At 42.1% G+C, this 24,437-nt stretch overlaps 1 protein-coding gene across 1 annotated transcript in view; it reads left to right on the plus strand.

The window, feature by feature from the left end:
• LOC308406295 (dolichyl-diphosphooligosaccharide--protein glycosyltransferase subunit STT3B-like) overlaps positions 1 to 24,437 on the plus strand; it is a 77,350-nt gene that overhangs the window by 50,170 nt on the left and 2,743 nt on the right. The window contains exons 6-15 of the mRNA XM_080897221.1: positions 3,954 to 4,052; positions 4,477 to 4,623; positions 7,712 to 7,760; positions 9,523 to 9,677; positions 18,211 to 18,422; positions 19,697 to 19,884; positions 21,037 to 21,208; positions 23,657 to 23,830; positions 23,932 to 24,045; positions 24,129 to 24,338. Of these exons, the coding sequence (XP_080753347.1) occupies positions 3,954 to 4,052; positions 4,477 to 4,623; positions 7,712 to 7,760; positions 9,523 to 9,677; positions 18,211 to 18,422; positions 19,697 to 19,884; positions 21,037 to 21,208; positions 23,657 to 23,830; positions 23,932 to 24,045; positions 24,129 to 24,338 (1,520 nt within the window). The remainder of the gene's footprint in view (positions 1 to 3,953; positions 4,053 to 4,476; positions 4,624 to 7,711; positions 7,761 to 9,522; positions 9,678 to 18,210; positions 18,423 to 19,696; positions 19,885 to 21,036; positions 21,209 to 23,656; positions 23,831 to 23,931; positions 24,046 to 24,128; positions 24,339 to 24,437) is intronic.

Raw genomic sequence — 24,437 nt, forward strand, 5'->3', positions numbered from 1 at the left:
CGCTATCGTTTGTTTCATGGTGACGCAAAATACACTGTTTATGGTAATATTTTTTTATTGTTTGGATGGTCACCGTGTGGATGCAGGCACAGAGAATACTAGCATGGCCACTGAAGATGAGGCAGAATCAGGTAGCTCCAAACAGAAGGAGCAAGAGGCTACCTCTGTAGCATGGACATGGTTTGGTTATGAGAAGTCTGACACGGACCAGAAAACTATGCAAATTATGCCACAAACCGGCCGCCACCACAGACTCAAACATGACAAACCTCTTCTACCACCAACGCAAGAGTCACGTGAAAGAGTAAGGAGAGAGTTTGTGGATGAGAAGCAAAAAAGAGCCGTCAGGTACTCAAACTAAACCTTACACGCAAACATTACATCGCGCCACGCCATGCAATAAAGACTCACAAAGAAAATGGCGGCCGTTACAACTTATGTCTAAAAATGTATGGGTTCATGCATGGGTCATAAAAACTCGACTCCAGGTACACAGCGCCCGGCTGATATGATTGTGATCATATCACACATATCGGCCCCAGTTCCCCCGGCTATGGAAAGTTTTGCCCAACTTCAAAACAACAGACTTTCTGGAGAAGTGGTTAAATGATATGAAGAACTGACACAACAGCAACGTGAAGGCTGGGGCTCGCTGGTACACAGCCACTAAATTTCCAAAATAAGAGCAAAATAACACTTTAAGTAGTTCACTAATAAACGAGTCAAGACTCAGGCAAATATAGAATAAAAAGTGACAGCCATTAATATACCTGGGAAGCACACTCTATATTGCACCAAGCACCAAAACAGCCACCTTAAGCTGCTGTAAGGTAAAGACTCTACAGTAATACACAGTGGTGTGATAGTAATGTCTTTGAGATGGATGTGTGCCTGAATATTTTCTTATGTAAGGTTCCCAACAGTTTATCAGTGAAAGCAGCTCCACCTATCAGAACAGAAAGCATGTGCTTTATATACATATTAGTGTAGTTCTGTATTTCCACTTTATGTGACTTATAAGGTCATTAGGTACAGCTATTATCAAACACGGAGCCCTGCTCCAAGTCTGTCTCTGCTAAACTTAATCTGTTCGCTTTTAATCAGCATCAGAATCATAAAAGCCCTTCTCAGTGTGATGCAATACACTCCCAGCAGCTACAGCTTTGAAAAACACACCGTCGTGTTGAATCTAATTTATGTCAAAATATCATTTTTACAAAGGATTTATTTCAAGTCTAATTCTGTTTGATCACAGTAGACTGTACGCGCATCAATGTTTCAGCTCAGTGCATCAGCGCGGCTAGAGCAAGGTGTTTCCTTACATTAATTTACCACAGCAGTTGGTGAATCAGATCAGGCCGGCATCAGCAGTCTTTGTTTCCATTTTCCTCGTCCATGATAATGTTACCGTCATCAAAAGACAGTCACGGTGGGAGATTGATCGAGTCAGCGACCAAACAAGCTGCACTGCTTTTACATGGAAATATAAAGTCTGCTTTGTGGGCCCACACGTGGGGGATCTCTAGAGCACTGCCAGAGGAGGAGAGGAAATGTACATATCTGATTGGATAGTTGAACATTTGAACTTCCTGTTCCTCTTTGTTCCCTTCAGTTGGGTCAAGGCAGCTTGAATATTAAAAAGAAAACTGAGTGTATGTATGTCGGAGTGAGACATCTCTCGGTGCAATAGCAATAATAATCATGTCAGCTTGTGAAGACAGCAGTGGGGGGCTGATGTTTGATTCCTTTCTCATGAACAAATTGGTGTAGAACCCAACCACCTCCCTCCACACACCCCTACCCCGCACATCCCTTAGATGTGCTTTTTTGAGGCTCAAGTGGAAATTGGAATCCTTACTATTGTTACAGAGTGACAACCACATTATGTTTTCTCCTGGCATACAGCAACAATTCACTTAATGTTCTATTTAAATACATCGACTGCTTAAACTAACATTGTGCAGGACATCACTGTTTTCATCATTGATTCTTGTTTCCTGTCCATTCAGTCAGTTTGGTACAAGAAATCTCCTTTATGGATTCACTGCAAGTGTAGCCACGGTAAACATGGTTTAAAATATGTATGCCTCAAAGATATAAAGGCCTGGATGATCTGTCCTCTTCTTTGCAGATTAGGTCAAACTTGAGGTTATTTGGCTCTAAAAATATCAAACAGTGTCTGGAGCAGGAACATGAAGATTTTGCTCCATAGAGCAGCATTAACAGCCACAAAGCCACTCTGAAGCGCTCCTGTCCCCAAGTGTTCCCTGGCCTAATTATTAAATGCAGTCGAGGGGTGTACCTAAGCTGCAGTAGAGAAAGCAAGACACACCCACACAGTAGGCTGTAGGTGATTATGTGCAGCTGCAGAGCCTACAATATCGTGACATGAGGCAGTAGTCTGTGATGGCAGGCCACCAAACGAGCTTGGAGGAGAACGAGGCAAACCCCCATCGTCTTGTTGTTCTCCAGTGTTAGTGAGGATTTTTACATTGTGGGCACACCTTGATCTTAAATGGGCCCGACCAGGGAAACTCTCCTTTCTGCCAGTGTAAAGAAGTTCAACTGCACATTTATTTCCTGAGATATCATAATATAAGATGGTGTGGATGGTCGTTGGGAGGTCTGTCCTACTAAACATTTGTCAAAGCTGTTCAGTGGGCCAGTATTTGACCAGTCGATTCTGGCCCACGGGCCTTATGTTTGACACCCCTGCCTTAAAATATTAAGCTCCTCCAAATAACTGATGTTGTGATCTGGAGCTGTACAAATAGAATATAGAAACAAGTATAGAAACATGAGTCAGATGGCTCTAGCAAGTGCACATTCTCAGCTTGCGTGTTAGCCTGTTGTTTCATTAGCTGTGTAGTGCAATTTTTTTTTTTTTTTTTATTAACTAGCAGGACTTGTTTGGAGGCTTTTATTCCTGAAGCTCTGTTTAAGTGTGTCTGATCCCTGAGCGCTCATTTGAAATGGTTTTCAGGTTTAGTCGACATATTTTACAGCCTGTTGTCTGGTTGTGCCGCTGACTCCCAAGTGTGTAAATCATTTGAACTCTTAAGTCGCTCTTACACTGTCATTCATAATTTAGGCTCAAAAGGCCTTCTTTGTTTCTTTCTTTTTCTTGTGTTCAGCGTCAAGGACTTTTCTGGGTTTGTTTGCAGCTCTTCTAAAATCACAAACGCCATTTCTTCTCAGGCTCCATCTTTCTTTGAATCGCAGACATTCTGTTTCATTTATTCACATTACCAACACATTCCCCAAGTCTCTGGTAATTAGAAACACAGTAGCTGCCACAGATGCATTTGTGCATGTTAAACAGGAACACGTTTTTTTAAATTAAGATTAATGTGCCAGTTGTAGGTCCTTCTGTCCAGTTCAGGTTTTCTGTATGATGTAAATTGTGTGCTGCCTCATGTGATGAAGTACTTACATCTGTGAGATCTGTACAGTGTTGTTTCTGCAGTGAAAGGTCATTCTGTCATTGTGAACGGCTCAAATGAAAGCCTCTGCTTACCCACTTCTTACACTGGAAGTTGCCCGGAGCGCACTGATTCTTAATGACACATAAAAAGACGTCGCAAATACCAAGTTTAGTTTCAGAGGAAAAATAAAAAAGGGGATGCGGTTTGATTAATAGCGGTTTGTTTTCAGCTGTGGTGGTTTGCAGTGCTGTAATGAGTGTTTTGTGCAGCTGCATGGAATTTGTGGAACTGAGTTAAAATAAACTAAAATTATTGTATGATCAGTACAGTGAAGGATTCTGTCAGCAAATGTGGGGCTCAGAGGAACCGGATAGACTTGCATGTACACGCTGCGCTTGTTAATAGAATCTATTCATCAGTTGGCCAGTGTGCTGACTGGATTAGATTCAGACTGATGAGTGAAAGTAAACACATGTAACACAGTTGACTGTGCTCATCTGGTCTTAACTGGTTGTTGTCTTCCTGCAGCCTACAGCACTTTCTACATCATCGGCCTCATCCTGTCCATGCAGATCCCATTTGTGGGCTTTCAGCCAATCAGGACCAGTGAACACATGGCTGCAGCAGGTCAGTAACCAGTCACCTGGGGTAAGGGTGGAAAGTATTGTTGGAAGTTGTTTACTGCAAAGCTATGGAGCAAGTCAGGTTTTCTAACATTCAGCAGAATCATTTTTATACTTGCAAAAAAAATCTGCACTACTCTCATGCTTTGTCAAACACTGCACAGTATGCTAAAAGCTAGATTTCTACTGTGAAGGCTGAAGTGTAGATTGAATGCACGTCTTGCCTATGATGTTTGCTCATTTCCATGGAAGCATTTGCTTTGCGTGCTCTAAAAAAAGATGTAATTATCTGCAGCTTCATTTTTACTTTGTCAGATACAACTTCTCGGTTTGCTTCTCTTCTGGTGACTTTAAACAGTTCTGCATATATTTTCTGGTTGTGTTTATTTCAGATCTTAAACCCAGTCTTGTTTGCACTGTCTCTGCAGGTGTGTTTGTGCTGCTACAGGTCTACGCCTTCCTGCAGTACCTAAAGGACAGACTGACCAGGCAGGAGTTCCAGACTCTCTTCTTCTTGGGAGTCTCTCTGGCTGCTGGAGTTGTTTTTCTCTCTGTCATCTATCTGACATACACAGGTTGGTTATCTATTAGAAGGCTGGTTGTTTATTTGACAATGTGTAGTAAAGATAGATAAATATGTGGCGAGAAGCAGAGAAATGACATGCAGTAAAGTTTAATCTAAGTTTGTTTTTTTTAGTGCTGAGAACATCCTATGTTATGTTAACAATTTGGAAATGCAGTCACTCCAGAAAGATTTGATAACATTGATGACCCTGGTCTAAATACTGTATCTTCCTATGGGAACGCTGCCCTGGTGTCACTGATCATGGAGGTTCCACTAACACCATGTGTGTCTGAAGGCAGAGCCCTATCCACTTTAATGACACGTGTTCACTTTTACAACAGTCTAAATCCAAACGGTGCCCATTCCTGATGGTCCATTCAACCGTTTGTCCTCACAGGTGTCAATGCAGTCTGTGAACATGGACCTTCTGCTGTCAGGATATACACGTTCCTGTGTAAATGATCATGCAGAGGCCAAAAAATCTCGGAAAATCTGCACGATATTTGGCTCCTGCTTAGTAAAGTATCAAAACACTAATAGTTTCACTTTATTTCCAAATCTTCTGGTTCTTTTTGGTCTTGCACTTGCAGGTTTTTACTTGGATGTGCAGATTTTTGCTCTTTGCCTGGAGAGAGCTGTGACAGTGGTCTCAGTGGGCACTGGGACACAAACTGGACATAGAGACTCATCAGTGTAAAATTCTTTTAAAGCTTTGGGGTTTTTGCTCAAAAGTGATTTAACTAGCTTTTCCCAAGCTCATGCTTATATGCTGTGCAGTTTTACAACATTTTGCAGTTCGTGCTGGGAGTAGGGGCAGAATGTGTCATGCAGCTGCAGTCTTTGGCACATTTTCCCATAATTCAGTTTTTCAATTCAATTTTATTTATATAGCGCCAAATCACAACAATAGTCGCCTCAAGGCGCTTAAATACATAGTGACAGCCTAATACAGTCTTGTTGTGTATTCCTTATGACTGCAGACTGTATACAAAGGGATGGATTTTTACACATACAATCCTATAATTACATAATATTTCTGTTTTCATGGTAAGACATGGTTATTAAGACTTGACAGAAGCTATTCTTGAGTTGGCTAGTCACTCAGTTCCACGTGTGTGCAGCATTTAACATATCTCCAAAGGGTAATGATAAGTCAGAACAGCATGGCGTTAGTCTGGGATTTTTCATGAGCGGTATAAGGAAGTAATGTCCTGTTACACAGTCCATCGCTATTAGGGGAAAAATGATGCTGTGAGAGGAACGACACAAGAACGACTGAGCAAACGTGATTGTGATGGCAATTTCCATGATGGAGCCTTTACTCTGTCAGAGATAATAGTTCTGCTTTCTACGGATGAACTGTAATCAGCACTAGAATGAAAGCGAATGGGCAGGTCATTCAGCTGAAATGCACTGTGCTGCACAGGTGAGCTTTTCTAAATCACTCTGTTCTGACACATCAGGGCTAAGAAATCTCTCACTATATCATTAGGCTGTCTCCTCTGTGCCACAGAGTGCTGTTGAAGCGCGTGGCATTACACGGGGAAGTGGCTCTCTTACTTCATGGATCTCAGTTGGTGTGAATGGGATGGACAAAAAAGTAGGAACGCTTGTCAGTTCAGAAGAACCATTAAAAACAACCTCAAATGATCACACAGTTGAAATCAGTCCTCTCAGAGCATTGTAATCTTGTTGAAAGGAGAACCTGACCGCTAGGATGGATTCACTAAGAAAGATGTAATGGACCAAAAACTGCATTGTAGTGTGATTGACTTGGCTTTATGCAGTTCCCCTGAAGGTACTTTTAGTTGCTTCACATGGCTTCACCACATCAGATGGTTTCCAATCCTCTGCAGAGATGTCGTTTTCCAAATCTTAGTTCCACACATTTAGCTTTATAAACTTTGGATGTTATTTCTCTATCAGTCTAGTGAGTGAACATCTGTGTATAACTTTAAATTTAAATTTAAATGTATGCCTCAGTTTTTCAAAGTACTTTGACCTTAGAGTTTGAACAGTACAGATCTTAAATCTTTCGGGAGCCTAAACAAGACAAATACATGTTCTTCAAATGTAACATCTGCCAAAGCCAGCATCATGTTTGTCTGCTTAACAAAAAAGTCTGAACTTTTTTTTAAGAAAACAGATGATACTTTACTTTTGCATGAATTGTGATCCCAGAAAAGATCGTAGGATCCTTAGATGAAATATTTAAAAGATGTGGACATGACTCTGGAGTGTAGTGGTTTACACGTTCGCCTAACAAGTGAAAGTTTCAGGAGCGGCATCTGGTTTAAAAATCTGTCAAATCACACATGCGGCGCTGCCCTCTGACCCCCACTACAGAGGGAGCAGCAGCTTTCCTTATTAAAATGTCAACAGAAATATAATTTATAATTGAATCGTAAATTATAAGTATTTATTCTGGGGTCTTATGTAATAAGACACTGTGCAGCTTCTTTATAGTGGGCTTACGCACGTCCTATTATGTTACACATACTGTAAGTTTGATGGATGTGCAGAGACCCACCAACTTGCTGTTCAAACCTTCTTCTTGCAGATGACAGCCAATCAGAAGCCAGGGTTTAAAAAATGGGATGAATGTACAATACATAAGGATTGATTTGACCTGTGAGTTTTGCAAGTCTTTGACAAATGTGCTTTATTACTTTGTACCCGAAATCACCTGAACCTTTAGTGCCATTAGGTCTTCTTTGGATACTGAGTGCAGGCCAGGTAATTATAGCCCTCATCTAAGGTCATTGAGATGCTTCGTGTAAAACAATAGCGCTCTCTGACTGGAATCAGTAAGACAATAGAAGCACTGATCTATTATCCGCATAGAAAAGGACCACCTGCTGGCTCTCTAACGGCGGTGATTAGTTTCCCTGCTCTCATTTATCATCGCACCGCCCACATCAGAGAGTAATTTCATGATCGATACATGCAGGAGGAGCGTAGCGGACCAATTAATTGTTCCACCGGTGTGTGACAGAATACACAGATCACTGACCGTCCACAGCCATGTGTGGATGTGAATGTGAATACATTGTGAGCAGGGTTCAAGTTCATATGGATGTTGTGTGTTCCTTTCTCAGGTTACATTGCTCCATGGAGTGGGCGTTTCTACTCCCTCTGGGATACCGGGTAAGCCAAAACTCTGTAGTAGCACAGTTACTCATGCAGGTACAGTCAGTCAGTTTCACAGCAGATTTATTCCACACTGATTTACCATGAAAATCTCATTTATTCAGCTTTACTCCATCTCACGGCATGTGTGTTTTTGTGTTTTTTTCCCTCTCATGCAGAGAGACAAAAGTTGTCACTCAGTTGTAGAAATCACTGCATTTTTCAAGTAGCGTCCTCACCTTTAAGCCAAATTAAATGCATTACAGCAAAGCAAATGCCGTAGCCTTGCCTCCCCCCTCGTTCTAGCTCCCAGAATTTTATTTATTTATTTATTTTTTTGCCATTGGCGAATCAAGTCAGCACGTCATCCTGCCCCATCATAAAATCCCAACCAGATTGAAACTTTACAGAAAGCCTTTGTTGCTTTCCAGCATTCACTTATTCAGCTAAAATTAGTTCTCAATGCTGACAAGACTAAGCTAATGTTGTTTTCCAAGTCAAAGAAGGTCCCGGAGCCTATTCCAGTGGTGTCCACCCTTGAAGGAAATGTCATAGAGATAGTTCATGAATATAAATACCTTGGTGTCTGGATTGATGACTCCTTCACCTTTAAACCACATATAGAGAGACTAGTAAAGAAACTGAGACTTAAACTTCGTTTTTTCTTCCGTAATAAACAGTGCTTTTCTTTTGCAGTAAAAAAACGTCTTGTCACTGCAACCTTTTTATCTGTGTTAGATTATGGTGACATTCTGTATATGAACGCTTCTTCTTCATGTCTTCTAATGTTGGACACGATGTATCATGCTTCCTTGAGGTTTATTACCAATTGTAAATACCTGACCCATCACTGTGATTTGTACTTAAGAGTAAAATGGCCTTCTTTGGCCATTAGAAGACAGGGGCATTGGTACACTTTTATTTACAAAGCTATGCTTGGATTGCTGCCTCCTTATATTTGTACTTTGGTCACAAGGACAAATAGTGGTTCTTACTCCTTGCGCTCAAATGATCAGCTGCTGTTGTCTGTTCCCCTTGTCCGCACAGAGCTGGGTAAGAAAGCCTTTGTCCACTCTGCGCCTTTTTCATGGAACATGTTACAGAAAGACTGGAAACTAACTGAATTGTTGTCTTTAAATGTTTTTAAAACTAAACTCAAAGGCCTACAGGCTGCCTCAATAATGTGTAATTGTTTTGTGTAATTTTAACTTTGTTTGTTCGTATGTATTTGTCTTGAAATGTGCTGCCTCTTGGCCAGGACTCCCTTGAAAAAGAGGTCTTTGATCTCAACGGGACATTCCTGGTTAAATAAAGGTTAAATAAAAAAAATAAAAAATAATGCTCCCCTTCTCTGCTCCCAGATCAGGGCTTACAGAGAACTGCCAGACTGCAGCATCAGCTGTAAACTGCAAAACTCTCACTGAGTGAATGTGCACATGGGTGTGTGTATATGTGCGTGTGTACGTACATGCCTCAGTAATTTTTTTTCAGTTTTTTTATTTTTTATTTTTTATTTTTTTTGAAGGGTGTTAAGTTTTCTGCTGCAGTGCAGTAAAACTAATTGGGTCACGCTCGGACCCAAGATAACTGACATCAGCCAAACCTGATTCTCTGCTGTCTGCATGAGCTCTCACATGTTCACCATCAACACCGTTGCTTTATTGGTGTGAGTCGGGTGGATGTTAACTGTTCTGATTGACAACAGTTCATATAGAGTTTATAGAGACCCCCTTTTTTCACTTCCTTTTATTAACTGTTTTATTTCCTGCGCTCTTCACAGCTATGCTAAGATCCACATTCCAATCATCGCTTCGGTATCAGAGCACCAACCCACCACCTGGGTGTCCTTCTTCTTTGATCTTCACATCCTCGTCTGCACCTTCCCAGCAGGCCTCTGGTTCTGCATAAAGAACATCAACGATGAACGTGTCTTTGGTAAGAACAGAATAAATAATTTTTTTCCCCTAAAACGTGGAGCACTCCTCATCGCTTGCTCTTAGTGAAATGCTTCTGTGTGTCGATCCTCTATTTTTGTTGCCACTTTTAAAGGAGACATGTGGCTCATTAGCATTAATCTTTCCACAGAAGCACTTAGAACAGACTCCTTTTTCACTTATTCTTGCAAACTTGGTGGCACAGGTGATTGTGTTGATGCTAAAACCACCTGTTAGCCCTGAGTAACAGCTAATCTTGATCTCACCTGGTAATGGTGAGGGTAGGAGCTGTCTGAGCTGGTGTAAAAGTCCAGCATTGAAGCACCAACCAGAAAAGAAATATTGGTGGATCTCTGCTCTTTATTTTTCATCCTCTGTCCGTCGTTACTGTTCTTGAGTCTGTTCAGAGCTCCTCCCGCTACCTAGCTAGCTAGCCTGGCCACCAGCTGTGTAATTGTAAGCTGTGCAGTTATTGTTAGGATTGTTAAAAGGATATGCGGAGAGGTGCAGGAAGAAGACAGCAGAGTATACAGAAGGTGGATGTGCTCGGTAAACTGAGTAAAAGCATGACCGGTAAGCTCCAAAGGAAGCTACAGGATGTCCTCCAAGTTCTGTTGTCTTACGGTGATGTACTGTTGCATATTGCTGCACATGGGTTTTTGATGGTGTTGAGCTACAGAATTTGTACAGTGCTGTGTATGCGTTCACTTTCCGGTTACTGTACCTGCTGTTTACGGTGTTGTGTGACCACTGGAGGAAAAATATTTTCCCCTCACAATACACGTAAAGGTAAATGCACCCTTTTCTCTGCAGAGAATGTAAAAGTGTGATTGTGATGTAGTATGCAGAGCAGCAGTCAGTTATCCTCAGAGACGCATTCTTTCATCAGCACACACACACTTTACACATTACGCATAAATGAAAAGTTTGAGGTGAGTCCCATCTTTTTTCAGATTATCTCTAATTTTGTCTTCATGCGTGAGCTGTTTTGTTGAAGATGAACTTCAGAAACATTACAAGGACTGTGCCAAAGCGATAAAGAATAACTATAATAAGGTTCCATTATGCACTGGAGAGCCATCAATGTGTGCAGTGCTGTAACAGATGAGTTTTGATGGCTGGTTGGTAAAATAACCATCAAATCCCTTCTGGAAGCTTTTTAATCTGTTTCTCTTTGAGTCTTTCTGACACTGCAAACAATAAGAAATGCTAATCTGACAAATACATGCTAGCAGAGTGATGCAGCTCTTAACAAGGCTGATTTAAGTATTTCAAATGTGGAGGCATTTCATCAAAGTCATTTAGAGAAGATGACTCATGACAAAGTACTTAATATATTAATATCATTTATGTAGCTCAAGTAAACATTGTCCCTTTTAATAGGCTCATTTAATGTCCATCACCTTTAAATAGGAGCCATCTTTTGACTTGAGGATGAGCACTCACCCTAACAACACAGTTGCACAATATTCCTGACCCGAGTGCACCACAGTTTGCCTCCTGCTATTTACTCAGTCGATATCTGCAGGCTCACAAAGTCCAGTGAATGTGTTTTTTTACTTCTGTGGCTTCAGCAGCAAAGTTCTCAGTGAGGAGCAAACACTGTTCTTTACTATTCACACACTGAGATCCAGAGCTGGCAAAAGTGCAGACATTCTGTACTTGAATAAAAGTACGAATACTACTGTTAAAAATACTCCAGTAAAAGTTGAAGTACTTATTCAACTTTTGTACTCAAGTAAAAGTAAAAAAGTACAGGCCTCTAAACGGGAACTTGAGTACAGTCAGGAGTTAAAGTTGATTCAGCAGAGGTGGAATCCTAAAATCAGTTGTATTGGCTCAGTGTGGGGAAAAGAATCACACTCTCAATAATTACTATTGAGAGCTTCAGTAGATTTTCTTAGTGTACAGGCTGTGATCAGCTGACCTGCTGCTCTTTGTGGATGTACACAACTCAATTCAACCAGATGTCAGCAGATGTTTCATGACTTTTCCTGGCTGAAGTCCATCCTCTACGTATCTACACATCCTCTTTGTGTTGGATCAAGGACACGTCTAAAACCTGCAGGACACCGGCACCTAAGTCCTGGAGTTGCCTACCCCTGCTCTACACTGACAGTACGCTGTTTATGCTCTCTGTTTTCTAGATGGTATAAAGGTGGAATTCAGTGAATTCATCTAAGCATCATCAGCTAAAAATCCATATGAATCTCTGCTACACTTAATGTAACCTAACTCTGACCATAACCACAGTCACTGTGCACCAGCCACACACTGTTCTTTATTTTAAATCCATCACAGTACCGCAAACTAACCTGGTTATCCTTCACTAACCTGCAGAGGATTGTTATGCAACTATTAAATAACACAGTTGGTCTGAAGTGTTGTGGAAGTTTTCCATTATAATAAATCCTGCAGAGAAGCGGTGAGCGGTAGCTAACAATCTTTAATCACAAACAAAGAACAGAAAACCAAGCTTGGTGAAGAGCCTGCATGATCGTGGGGCAGACGGTCAGCAGAGTCTCCCCTGAGCCCAGCATGGCTCTCAGTTAAATACCTTCTCCAGGAACAAAAGGCAGTACACAGCTGTTCACACCTTAAGGTTCACACTCCCTTGCTACCTCCCAAAGATGTGGAAGAGACAAAAGATTCTTCCGGTGGAGTTGTCTGCTTCCCCCAACTTCCTTACCAGACCCCCACCATCTGTCTACCTGCATGAGTGTGAGAAGTGCTAAAATTCAGTGGCACCAAGGCATCACACAATACAATAATGTGATTAATACATAAATAAAAGAAATTGTTATACAGAAGTTAGCTGTGCTGTGAAATACAGCAGCTGGAACTTTAGTTAGCAACTCACATAAAATGTAAGGAGTAGAAAGTAAAAAGAAAAGTAAATACTAACGTAAAGTACAGATACCTGAAAAATGTACTTAAGTACAGTCATGAAGTCTTTGTACCTCATTGCTTCCCACCTCTGTTGAGATCCAGTCAAATGCTCGAGTGCCCCTTCCTGAGATGTTGTTGACAAAGAAGAAAGCTTTCACCGTTGCACTCTGAAGGCTTTCATGTAACTGTCAGTCAGGTGGAATTTGGGCTCTGGATAAATGAATATCACCCCAATCTGTCCCAGGTTTACTCATTGTTATTTTACAATTAAAAGCTCAATAAAACCTGTCACTCTAATGCAGGAACTCTCACTTTGGTAATATAGAGTGCATTACACTGGTGAGCATCAAGCTGCTAGCTGAGCAATAAAAGCACAGATTAAACTGCACCGGGCTTGATGGAGCTTTCAGTCACACCCTCTGCTCTCAGCTGGAGTTGAGATCATTCTTCCCCCAGTTGTTCTGCCTTCTGCATTTTGTATGTTGTTCCCCATCAGTTTCTAATGAAATGCCTTCGTTATTAGAAAGAAAGGCACCACCATGCACAGGTATTATGTTAATTAAATCATTTATTATGCAGATCCTTGCTGGATCTATAAAAATACACATTCTGCCTTCTTATTAATCTTTTTCTTTCAGTAGTACTAGCTCACAGCTTACTTAGTTTTGAGACCCTTCGGTTATCAGCCTGCCCTGCTGTGGAGGGGATGGGAGACGTCTGCTTTGTTCCCAAGTCTGATGACATCCGATGGATCAGTCAGAGCTTATTGAGTCGTAACAACTCAGAATGATGACTGCTGTGGCTCATATAGTGACCCATTCCAGAGAGCCAGGGTGGAAAAGCCTGGCGCAAACAATAAGTAAATAAATGTAAAAAAAACTTTGCTACAAAGCTTCTTTTTGTGCCATGTTGCTAAGCTAGAATGTAAGTGAAGTCTCTGGTCTCTGTCTGCACATGTGGAGTTGTATAGTACAAAACATCAGTGAGACATAATCTATTATCAGATCTAATTCTACCACAATTCTGGCACAGAGCCTTTTGATTTGCTCTCATGTTGTTCTAGGTCTCGTGCATGTCTACATTTTCTCCAAGAACTCAGTCTTTCTCCCACTGTCCAGGTGTGGATGCAACATGGATGAAGCGCCTAAGGGTGTAAAATAATGGGTTGTATGAATGTGGGTTAAAGGGTGAATATAGCTTGTAGTGTGTGGCGCTTTGAGTAGTCCCTATGACTAGAAAACTGCTTTTAGTGCCAGCATTTGCTCAGAGTTGGGCTTTGAGTAAGCAGACCCTGAGGTGAGATTGATTGGATTGTAAACTGTTTTTGGATTTACTCAAACATTGGAGAAACAAAATCAGTTTGCAGTTACAGCAACAAGGGAATCGTAAGTAATCCTGTTTTTTTTTTTTTTTTTTTTTGGCCTGTGTATATCAGACATTCTTAGCTTTCAGAGTAACAGAACAGCCTGATCTTCCTCTGTCAGGTGATGAAAACACAGTAACCATGTTCTCTGCACTCCAGCCGCTGTCAGTCTGTATTTAGGAGTTTCATGTTTTGTTTTGTTTTTAGCATTATTTATCAGCATGAAATCGTGCTGATGTGTTTATAACTAGCACAGTATCATCATTTCATAGGTACTGGTCATGTGAATGAGTGCAGTGAGTTGAAAAAGCAAAATGATACCTGGTTTAAAAGTGGCGATGTCCTGTTCAGGGCCTCTTTGTTCAGTGAATCTGCTATTTTTAGATTTCTAACTGGTTCCCTTCCCAGCTGAACCTCTGCACTTTGCAGTTTCATCGGCAGCATTTAAAGCTCAAAGAGGAAACTTTAACTCCTGCTTCAGACTGACCACCTCATGTGTTAGGCATCTGCTGGTGATGAGAGCTTGCTCTGCAGCTGTGGCAGTTTCCAGTCAGTTTGGTGTCCAAGCCCATAAGGCGGCACATGAGGTCAGTAATGGAGCCAGGAGAATTCCTCAAAATGAAAACATTCACAGGTTTGACAGCCTGGAGGAGGATCCAGTGCATTAACAGAGCCACAAGTACAAAGGGACTGAACAGTGCTTCCACTCAGTGATCGCCAAATAGCAGCAGCACTCAAAGCTGTCCACACATGCCCGAGAACATCTGGAAGAGAAGAGCGGCTAAGATTAATTCCTTTTTTTTTTTTAAATTTTTTTTTTTATTAATAGACTACTTCCTATTGTGTGTGTGTGTGTGTGTGTTGTTGCCCTCTTCATGTTCATTTCTTTAGACTGCATCCCTTCTCCCTTGTCTCCTTTTCGCTTTCTCATTCTGCATCATTATCTTCTCCTGACATTATTTTGGAGTTTAGCACCTCGGTCACTTCTGCTAATTTGGATGCCGACCTGGTTCTAATGAATCTGTGTGCTGTGGTTATTTAATTAGAACTTTCTCATTTCAAAGTACAGTCTACACAACCGTGAGCACTGGATACATTAATGATTAAACAGTTAACACTGGAAACTGATCGTGTCTCCTGTATCAGCATGAATACAGAGCATAGTTTGTGGTCGAGGTAAGAACATTTGCACAAAAGTAGTGTGTAAAATGGTGCAGATGTAGGAAATCCTTTTAATGAAGCTAGAAGGGACACTGTGAAAGCACAACCCTCTGCCAAGGCCATTCTCCTTTCTTGCAGTTTTAATGTGTAAACTGCATTTGCACCAAGGATTTAATGGCTTCTTGTTTTGCCCACGTTCCACCCCTCCATCAAGGAGATCCAGCCTTGTTACTTTTTGTGTAATCTTGCAGACAGAAAAACAAAAGACACTGAACACATTAATTAGCCCTCTGCCTGAGCTCTCGACTTGGCAGAGAACTAATTTATCTCTTTGGATTCATTTATTCTTCTTGTTTGTTCATCGTGTCAACAAACACCTTTCAGAATCCAGCGGGGTCCCAAAGTCTGACAATCCATCCAGGAACCTGAAGTATTTATGCAGAGATGGATACATATAGATATATATATGTATCTATAGATGTATAGAGAGATAGATATACAGGGTGGGCCATTTATATGGATACACCGTAATAACATGGGAATGGTTGGTGATATTAAAGTCCTGTTTGTGGCACATTAGTATATGTGAGGGGGCAAACTCCTCAAGATGGGTGGTGACCATGGTGGGCATTTAGAAGTCGGCCATCTTGGATACAACTTTTGTTTTTTCAATAGGAAGAGGGTCATGTGACACATCAGACTTATTGGTAATGTCACAAGAAAAACAATGGTGTGCTTGGTTTCAACGTAACTTTATTCTTTCATGAGTTATTTACAAGTTTCTCTTTGTTCACAGCCACCGACATGTCGAAGAGGTTAACACGTGAGGAGCGGATCGAAATTGTGTTGATATCTGGTGAACGCAGTAACCGGGTCACATATACTAATGTGGCACAAACAGGACTTTAATATCACCAACCATTCCCATGTTATTACGGTGTATCCATATAAATGGCCCACCCTCTGTGTGTGTGTGTGTGTGTGTGTGTGTGTGTGTGTGTGTGTGTGTGTGTGTGTGTGTGTGTGTGTGTGTGTGTGTATAGATAGAGATATGATTCTGCAGTATTTCAAGGTTAGCTGTCACACTAGGAGAGAATCAGTGCCATTGACCAGCGGTAACTCGTTTGTACAAAAGGTCTTGAGTTCATGCAGACTGTGGTCTTGTGTTGGCATCTGCTCACACAGCTCTGTGACTGCACAAAGACGCTGGGAATTCAGCACTTGCCTTAACAGCAATCGTATCCTCCTGAGAACAGATGAAAAAAGAATCTTCCCATTGAACTCTTTTTGTGATTTCCTGCCTCTCTGGAGATAACAGAGGCCACCCAAACACACCAGATATCAATGAAGTTGTCCTCTATTTAGTACATCACAGACTATTACAGAGGACATAAATGAATAGTCTGCTTCCCAGGAGGATATCTATGAGTCCAATGCTGATTGGTTTGTTTGGCAGGTAAGGGAATGACAGTGAAGTTCATTAGGAAGAGAAGGAACATTGCATGAGAAGCACAGACAATTCAATCCACTAAAGCAAAAATCTGCCTGACTGAGGGGGCAGCTGTGACTCAGGTGGTAGTGCAGGTCATCTACCAATCGAATGGTTGGTGGATCTATTGTTGGTGGGGATGCTGTCCTTGGAGTCATGGGCAGTATTTTTCTTCCTCCAAACACGGCGAGTTGAGTTGATGCCAAATAGCTCGATTTGGTCTCATCTGACCACAACACTTCACCCAGTCCTCCTCTGAACCATTGAGGTGTTCAGTGGCAAGCTTCAAACGTACATGTGCTTTCTTGAGCAGAGGGACTGCAGGATTTCAGTCCTTCGTGGTTTACTGTGTTACAACTGTTTTCATGGTGACTGTGGTCTTAGCTGCCTTGAGACCATTGACAAGTTCCTCCCGAGTAGTTCTGGGTTGGTTCCACACAGTTCTCATTATCGATAAGGTGAGATCTTGCGTGGAGCTCTGGACCAGGGGAGATTGGCAGTTATTTTATGGTTCTTCCATTTGCGAATAATCGCACCAACGGTCGTCACCTTGTCCCCCAGCTGCTTGGCGATGGTCTTGTAGCCCATTCCAGCCTTGTGTAGGTCCACAGTCTTGTCCCTGACATCCTTTGAAAGCTCTTTGGTCCTGGCTATGGTGCAGAGTTTGGAATCTGATGGATTGATTGCTTCTTGAGAAGGCTCCCAATGTCAGCTCGTTACCTGGATAAAATATATACCTGGGAGCCAGAAATCTTGCTGATTGATGGGGATCAAATACTTATTTCATTCCTGAAAATGCAAATTTATACATTTTTTGAAATGCATTTTTCTGGGGGTTTTTTTTTTTTAAATTTTTGTTCTGTCTCTCACTGCTCAAATAAACCGACCATTGAAATTATAGACAAAATCAGCTGAGGTTCAAATAATTTTTTCATTGACCGTACAAAGTGCATTATTTGTGACGGACTCTCTCAGAGGTGCTAATTTAACTGTTTTAGCACTGAAACTCACAACACCAGCCTCTTGCTTGCTTATATCATAGTTTTTGTTCCTGGTTGAGAAGAATGAAATCTCTGTTGCTGATATGGAAACATAAAACATCGGGTTAGAGACCTACCTACCAGTTTGAAGTCCGTCTTTCTCCTCCGGCTGGTTATTGCACTTTCTTCCTTGCACCACTTTGTTGTTTACTTGTTTCGCTGCTCCTCTCTCCCTTGGCAGTTTTTTTTTGTTGCTCTCTACCTGTTCCCTCCTAATCACTCCACAGATAGGCTTTGATCGTTCACTCCATGAATAAAGCCACACATGCACATTTGGCTTTGTGTTTGATTTTGTGCTGTACTGGTCTTTCTGCTGTTCTGTTTCTTCTCATCTTGCTGTTCATCCTCCCACCCCCCTCTTTTGACCTCCTTTCCACCTATTAGTGAGGTTTACCCTGTAATAAACACAGAAAAGAAGTGCAGCCATTTAAGTGGCTATCAAACAGCAAATGCATTGCAGATGTAAAGTGACTTGGTCCCATTAAAGTGACTAAACATAGTTGAATGCAAAACTTAATGAAACTCATCAAGTTTGGATTGTTGCGTTGCGGTCACCTCTGACCTCCTTGTGTCTCTCTGCTTCTCGTCACAGTGGCCTTGTATGCTATCAGTGCCGTATATTTTGCCGGCGTGATGGTGCGCTTGATGCTGACTCTGACTCCGGTGGTGTGCATGCTGTCAGCCATTGCCTTCTCCAGCGTCTTTGAACACTACCTGGGCGATGACATGAAAAGGCAGAGCCCACCTGCAGAGGACAGCAGCGACGAGGACGACAGGAAGAATGCCGGCAACCTCTATGACAAGGTCAGGGGTCATCGTGTGTTCCCTGCACAAAATATTTTTTACAGACTTTGCAGTCATTGTTTTGTTTAAATGTACTACGCAGGAATGAAATGGCATTCCATCAATGGGTGGACATGACTGTAGTGTCACATGTCAGCCAGCACCACAGAGTCAAATATATTATAATCCACTATGCAGCATCTGTGTCAATGTGATCATGACTGCAGTTCACTGCAACATCTGGAGTCATTTATAACAAGTCTTAAAAATTATGCAGAGAAACTTTAACACTTACAGCTTCACAGCTTCATCGCCTGTAAGTTTTGTCGGGTGGAAGCGGTTCTGTAAACTCTATATTTAATAGTAGACAACACATCTGGCTACTAACTAGATGTTGCACATAGTGAAAGCTTTTAAAGAAATACATTTTTTTTTTCAGGAATTTGTTCAAATCAAACTAGTGAAAAGGAAAATGAATGCTAACGCGTATTCATTCTAGCTGGGTGTGGAAATGAGCCGCTAAAATCCAAGGCTACCATGAGCTGCGCTACACTCTGAAGTGGCTAAAAGTAGTGGTTCAAGTTTCTAATCAAATGCACAGCTTGATTTTTAACCTCTGTTGGAGTCATTGTGCTAAGATTAAATATATTTTTTAAACGTGAACTAAATGCTTCAGAGTGGGATGAACAGTGGTGTAGTAGAAATAAGGATTATTTTGGATTGTGTATCATGCAGAGAATCAAACTAAAGAGCTGGAAATGATCATGAGTCTCTTTTAATTGTCGTGTGACCTTGCTCGTTTTAGAGTTCAAAGCTTGAGTCGGATACGAGGCATGAAAATAGGAGCAGAATAAATCACCGTTTAAAAAAACCCCAAAACAAGTTCTGTCCTAGTCCCTGTGTGTGCACCACTTGCTGGATGGAGCAGAGGGTAAAAGTTTACGGGAAACATTTATCATAAAAAGTTTGAAGTGACAACACTGCAGTTTGTAGCTGTTACGCTCCTCCTCCCCCTTTAACCTTTCAGGAGAAACAAAGAGAACTCACGTCCAATGTTTTCCTCATCCTTCTGCTGCTTTTCCTCCAAATCGATACGTGGGGAATAATGCATCACAGGTCTGCTGAAGGGTGCTGTTAAATGTCACACTATAAAAGCGCAACAACAGTTAATTGTCTGCCTGAGAATTCTCTGCGAGGACTATTAAATAACCCTCTAGTACATTAGCAGCTTGTTTGGACAGCGGACATGTCCTGATGGAGTTTCAGTAACCTTTACCTCGGCTTCTCCCTGGCAGGCTGGGAAGGTACGCAAACACGTGTCGGAGCAAGAGAAGGCGGAGGAGGGCCTCGGCCCCAACATCAAGTCCATAGTCACCATGCTGATGCTGATGCTGCTCATGATGTTTGCCGTCCACTGCACCTGGGTCACCAGCAACGCCTACTCCAGCCCCAGTGTGGTGCTGGCATCGTACAACCACGATGGGTAAGGACTCTGGTTTAGCAGGACCTCTGTGATTGGAGGAACTATTCTGTGTTTGAGCTGTTTACAACAGAGCTGAGAGTATCCTTGTACAGTTGGCCCCTCTATAAAGGGTCAGTCCACTGAAATTACATATTTTTCCCCTCCATGCTGTAACTGTGCATTTAGAGATCTGCCCCTGACATTTCTACCCTCACTCTAATGTACGAGCACGGTTTGCACCTCTTACAGCAGTGACATTTAAAAATCCAACAGCAGCTTCTCTACACAGACCACGCTGTCATCATAGTTTCAGTGAGGTTACTCTCTATTTTGTGGGCTTAAGTGGATTACAACATTTGGCTCCACATGATGCTACCTACCAGATGTGCTGTGTTTTTTTTGTTTTTTTTAAAGTTCTGTTTGCTGAAACTGTTCACTTCATGCTTTAAATGAATAGAGGCGGTCTTAATCCGCACCAAAGCTCCTTGCTCAGCGGCTCCATGCTGCCACTCCTCTCTGCAGATATCAGAAAACGCTGTGGCAGAGTGCTGCACAACAGACTGCCGTCAAACAAACTGTCAGGCACATTCTGGTTCCTGAGGCAAAGATTTTAAAGAGGGACCCATCCAGCGTGTACTTATTTCCTGTCAGAGTAGATGCTGTTACAGTGATGGACGCTCATTATTATTTTAGAGTTCTTACCTTAAAATATAAAGTGCCTTGAGGCAACTGTTGTCAATAAAATTTAATTGAATTCATATTAAACATGGCCAAGGTTTCAAATAATTATAGCTGGTGTATATACCAGTAACCCCTGTGAGCTGAAAGCTCAGGCTAATAACCACTGAGTTTGTTTTCTACATGTTAGGGACATGATGCAGGACCACATGTTTATCTTGAGTCCATGGCTCTGAGTGTGAGCATGTACCTGCTGTTTTCAAGGGGCAGCCAATCAGAAGAGTTCTTAAAGGGAAAGAAGCTAAAAGCACTAGTATCAGACAGGATTAATGGGCCACAACAAGCCCTGCATACGATCAATAAGCATTATTCTCAATTACGGATCAGGCAAAGCTCATTTAATTAAGTTATAAAATAAATGTAATCAGCTGGAAACGCGTATGCTTAGGCCCAACGTCACAGGAGTATTAACACATCTGCAACTGTCCCCAACAGCTCTCGCAACATCCTGGACGATTTCAGGGAGGCCTACTATTGGCTGAGGCAGAACACGGACGAGCACGCCAGAGTGATGTCGTGGTGGGACTACGGCTACCAGATAGCAGGCATGGCCAACAGGACCACGCTGGTTGACAACAACACATGGAACAACAGTCATATAGCACTGGTGAGAGCTGATCTGCCCGTTCCCCTTTATCTCCTGTCCCAGGTTTGGAAAAGCTGGTTTGAGTTTACCCTTTTAAGTCTGAGCCATGAAATGATTGCCAGGAAATTCTAATCCGGGTTGAAGGGTCATTCCCAGAGTTTACACTTCTGCTTGGTCGTGTGTTTGTAGAGGAGTGTTGTCAGAAATGCGTTCACTGCCTTGTCTTGTTTTACTCGTGTATTTCCGACTGCTTTTCTCTTACCCTTCTTTTGCTGATGGTTGCTTAGTTACACAACTTCTGGTCGATGTTTGTCAGCCCTCGTGTAGCGCCCTGAGTATTGATGTGTTGTCTTGGTGTATGACACCACCAAGTGGACACAACTGCATCATTTCACTGCACTGCAAAACCCTAAGAGAGCTTAATACTGTACATGTGAAAGAGGCACTCCATAGATTCAGTGCTGCACCGCTACAAAGACGCGCTGAGAACGGAGATTTAAATCAAAGCAGCAAAACCCGACTTACTCCTCGAGTCAGTTACCTAAAACCTAAGTCACCTAACAGTTTCTCTAACTGGAAATGGGTTAGTTATAAGTTGTTTCTTATCAATAAGTTCAAACCATTTAAATAGCTGACTGTGTGGATTGCATCCATGTGTTCCAGAGCACAGACACACAACTATTATTTTTTTAATAATAAAAGCAGACCTTAAATGATCTGTATTACAAGATGAACAAGTACGAGTATGAAGCTATACAGCATGGGCGTTTGATGCCCAGAGCGAGCTCTGCTGTGAAAAACAAGGAACAACAACATCTTTTCCTCAACAACAGCCCATGAGGGACCTGTAGTGCATGAAGCTTTTATCACTTGCTTATTCATTATTCAGTAAGAGCAGTTGAGGTTTCACAGCCCTGCTGTCTACTGACCAAAATCCAGAGTATTTCCACTCGAGGTCACTCTGGGTTGTGAACTCTGCTATCATTTCCACACAGCTGCTGGGTTGTTGCTGAATAATTCAAGCGCCTAAACCAACCACCAGAAGAAAAGACCAATTATTTTAGGTTTAAAATGTTTGGTTTGTTTCCCTTTTGTATTTTACATAAGCTGCAAACATTAAGTTACAGTGGGGGAACTGATGATTTGACCCCCTGGTGAATTTGCAGGTTTGCTCACAAATAAATGATGGTAGTTTAGATTTTTATGGAGAGAGACAGAATATTAGCCAGAAATCTTGAAAAGAAAAACATGAAATAAATGTTATAAATTGATTTGCATCTCATCGAGTGAAATCTGGGTTTTGATTCTCTACAACACGTGATATGTGTATCATGCTGAAATCAGGAGTCTGTTTCTTCCATTCCAACCTCTCCTCCACTGTCGTAAGAGCAAAGAGCTATCAAAGGAGGTCAGGAATAAGATTGTAGACCTGCAGGAGTCTAGAATGAGCTACAATACCACCAACAAGAAGCTTTATGAGCAGGTGACTGTTGGTGCAGTTGTTCAGAAATATTACATGAGCATCAATCGTCCTCAGTCTGGAGCTTTGTTCAAGATCTTGCCTCGTGGGGTGAGGATGATCATGAGAAATGCGGTGAATCAGATCAAAACTACACAGGAGGAGCTTGTTAATGACATGAAGGCAGTAAGAACACCACTGGTAACGCACTACAACATAATGGAATGAAACCCTGCAGCGCTCGCAGGGCGTGCTGTGGGAACATGAAACATCAACTCGACCCATCGTGTTTGGAGGAATGGAAATGCTGAGTATGTCCCAAAAAGCACCATCTCCACAGGAGGTGGAGGTGGAAACATTATGCTTTGGAACTGTTTTGTTTTTTTGTTTTTTGAGAACCTCAAAAAAACCCAGTTCCTTTCCAGTTCCTCCTTTCCTCAGCCAGAACATAGTCGAGTCTTCAAGCATGACAATGACCCAAAATATGGCGTCAAGGCAGCAAAGGAGTGGTTAAAGAAGCAGCACATTTAGTGGCCTAGCCGGTCTTTAAACCTTAGTCTTATAGAAATTTGTGGAGGAGGCTGAAGCTTCGAGTTTCCAAGCAGCAACCAAGAAACCTAAAATGAAGGAGTGGAACAAAATCCCTCCTGAGATATGTGCAAACCCACTGACCAACTACAAGAACCATTTTACTGCTGTACTTGCCAACAAATGGTTTCTATAGGTCGGGCGTCTTTTGGAGTTTTTCCGACTTTTCTCAGAGAATTCTGACATTAATCTCAAAGCTGTGACATTCTGAGAAAAATGAATAGTTTGCTCTCAGGGGTTGTATCTGTGCAGCTTCTATCTATCTTCCTTACCTAAACTTAAGCATGGCTGCTCTCTGTGTTGCATATGGAGTCCAGCTTGCTCCCACAGTCCAAAGACGTGTTAGATTAATGAGTGTAAATGGTCTGTGAGGCAGCTTAAGTGTGATATTTCTAACCTGCGGTGTGTTTGTGCCTTAACAGGTGGGCAAAGCCATGTCGTCCAATGAGACTGCAGCCTATGAAATCATGAGGTCGCTGGATGTCGACTATGTCCTGATCATCTTCGGAGGGGTGATTGGCTACTCAGGTGATGACATCAACAAGTTCCTGTGGATGGTGCGCATCGCAGAGGGGGAGCACCCCAGGGACATCAGGGTGAGGGAACCATCTCGCACTCTCTGGTTACATATGAACACGTGTTCGTTCTTTTCTTTAATTTATTTTCTTTCTCCACCTTTTGTTACGGCTCACCCCAGGAAAGTGATTATTTTACCCCCCAAGGAGAGTTCAGAGTGGACAAGGCAGGCTCCCCCACCCTGCTCAACTGCCTTATGTACAAAATGTCTTACTACCGCTTTGGAGAGATGCAGGTATGCCATCGTCAAGGAGCTTTTTCTACTAAGCAGAAACTAGTCAGTGTTTCATTTAAGTTATGCTTTTGTTTCTTGTTCAGTTGGACTTCAGGACGCCCCCGGGCTTCGACCGGACACGCAACGCCGAGATCGGCAACAAGGACATCAAGCTGAAGCACCTGGAGGAGGCGTTCACTTCAGAGCACTGGCTGGTCAGGATTTATAAGGTCAAGAAGCTGGAGAACAGAGACCGGGTGGAGCACAAGCTGCGCAGCACTGACACCAACAGGCAGAAGTACACCTCTAAAAAGGTCCCCACATCCATTCCAGCTCACCGCTGTTTTGGACATTTTAGCCAAACTTGCACACAAAATCATACATTTCTACTTGAACCTGTCATTTTCTTCTGT

Source organism: Rhamphochromis sp. 'chilingali' (genome assembly GCF_963969265.1).
Source record: "Rhamphochromis sp. 'chilingali' genome assembly, chromosome: 11".
In the NCBI taxonomy this organism is placed as follows: Eukaryota; Metazoa; Chordata; class Actinopteri; order Cichliformes; family Cichlidae; genus Rhamphochromis; species Rhamphochromis sp. 'chilingali'.